The following is a 512-nucleotide window of genomic DNA, read 5'->3' on the forward strand; positions in this document are numbered from 1 at the left end:
GCTTAGAGACAGCCAGTCACAGCGCGCAGGGGGCGTGGCCACGGGGGAAAGCAGCACGAGGAGGGGCGTGGCTTAGAGACAGCCAGTCACAGCGCGCGGGGGCGTGGCCTGGCCTCTCACCTCCCACGTGACACGCGCTTGCGAAGCCCGAGAGGTCAAAGGCCGCGGCCACGTCCAGCGCTGTCAGCTCATCCGGGTCCTCGGAGGCCTAGGACCAATAGGGAGGCGTGGGGGGCGTGGCCTGGCCCTGGGGGCGTGGCCTGGCCCTGGGGGCGTGGCCTGGCCTCTGGCTGGTTCTCTAGGGGCGTGGCCTGGCCCTGGGGGCGTGGCCTAGCATCTAACTGCGTCTCTAGGGGCGTGGCCTGGCCCTGGGGGCGTGGCCTAGCATCTAACTGCTTCTCTAGGGGCGTGGCCTGGCTCTGGGGGCGTGGCCTGGCCCTGTGGGCGTGGCCTAGTCTCTGGCTGGTTCTCTAGGGGCGTGGCCTGGCTCTGGAGGCGTGGCCTAGCATCTA

The 512-nt window shown here is 70.1% G+C and overlaps 1 protein-coding gene across 1 annotated transcript in view; it reads right to left on the reverse strand.

Moving 5' to 3' along the window:
* Asmtl (acetylserotonin O-methyltransferase-like) overlaps positions 1-512 on the reverse strand; it is an 11,634-nt gene that overhangs the window by 960 nt on the left and 10,162 nt on the right. Inside the window, exon 6 of the mRNA XM_013035413.1 lies at positions 121-208. Coding sequence (XP_012890867.1) covers positions 121-208 — 88 coding nt within the window. The remainder of the gene's footprint in view (positions 1-120; positions 209-512) is intronic.

Source organism: Dipodomys ordii, unplaced genomic scaffold, assembly GCF_000151885.1.
Source record: "Dipodomys ordii isolate 6190 unplaced genomic scaffold, Dord_2.0 Scaffold210, whole genome shotgun sequence".
Lineage (NCBI taxonomy): Eukaryota > Metazoa > Chordata > Mammalia > Rodentia > Heteromyidae > Dipodomys > Dipodomys ordii.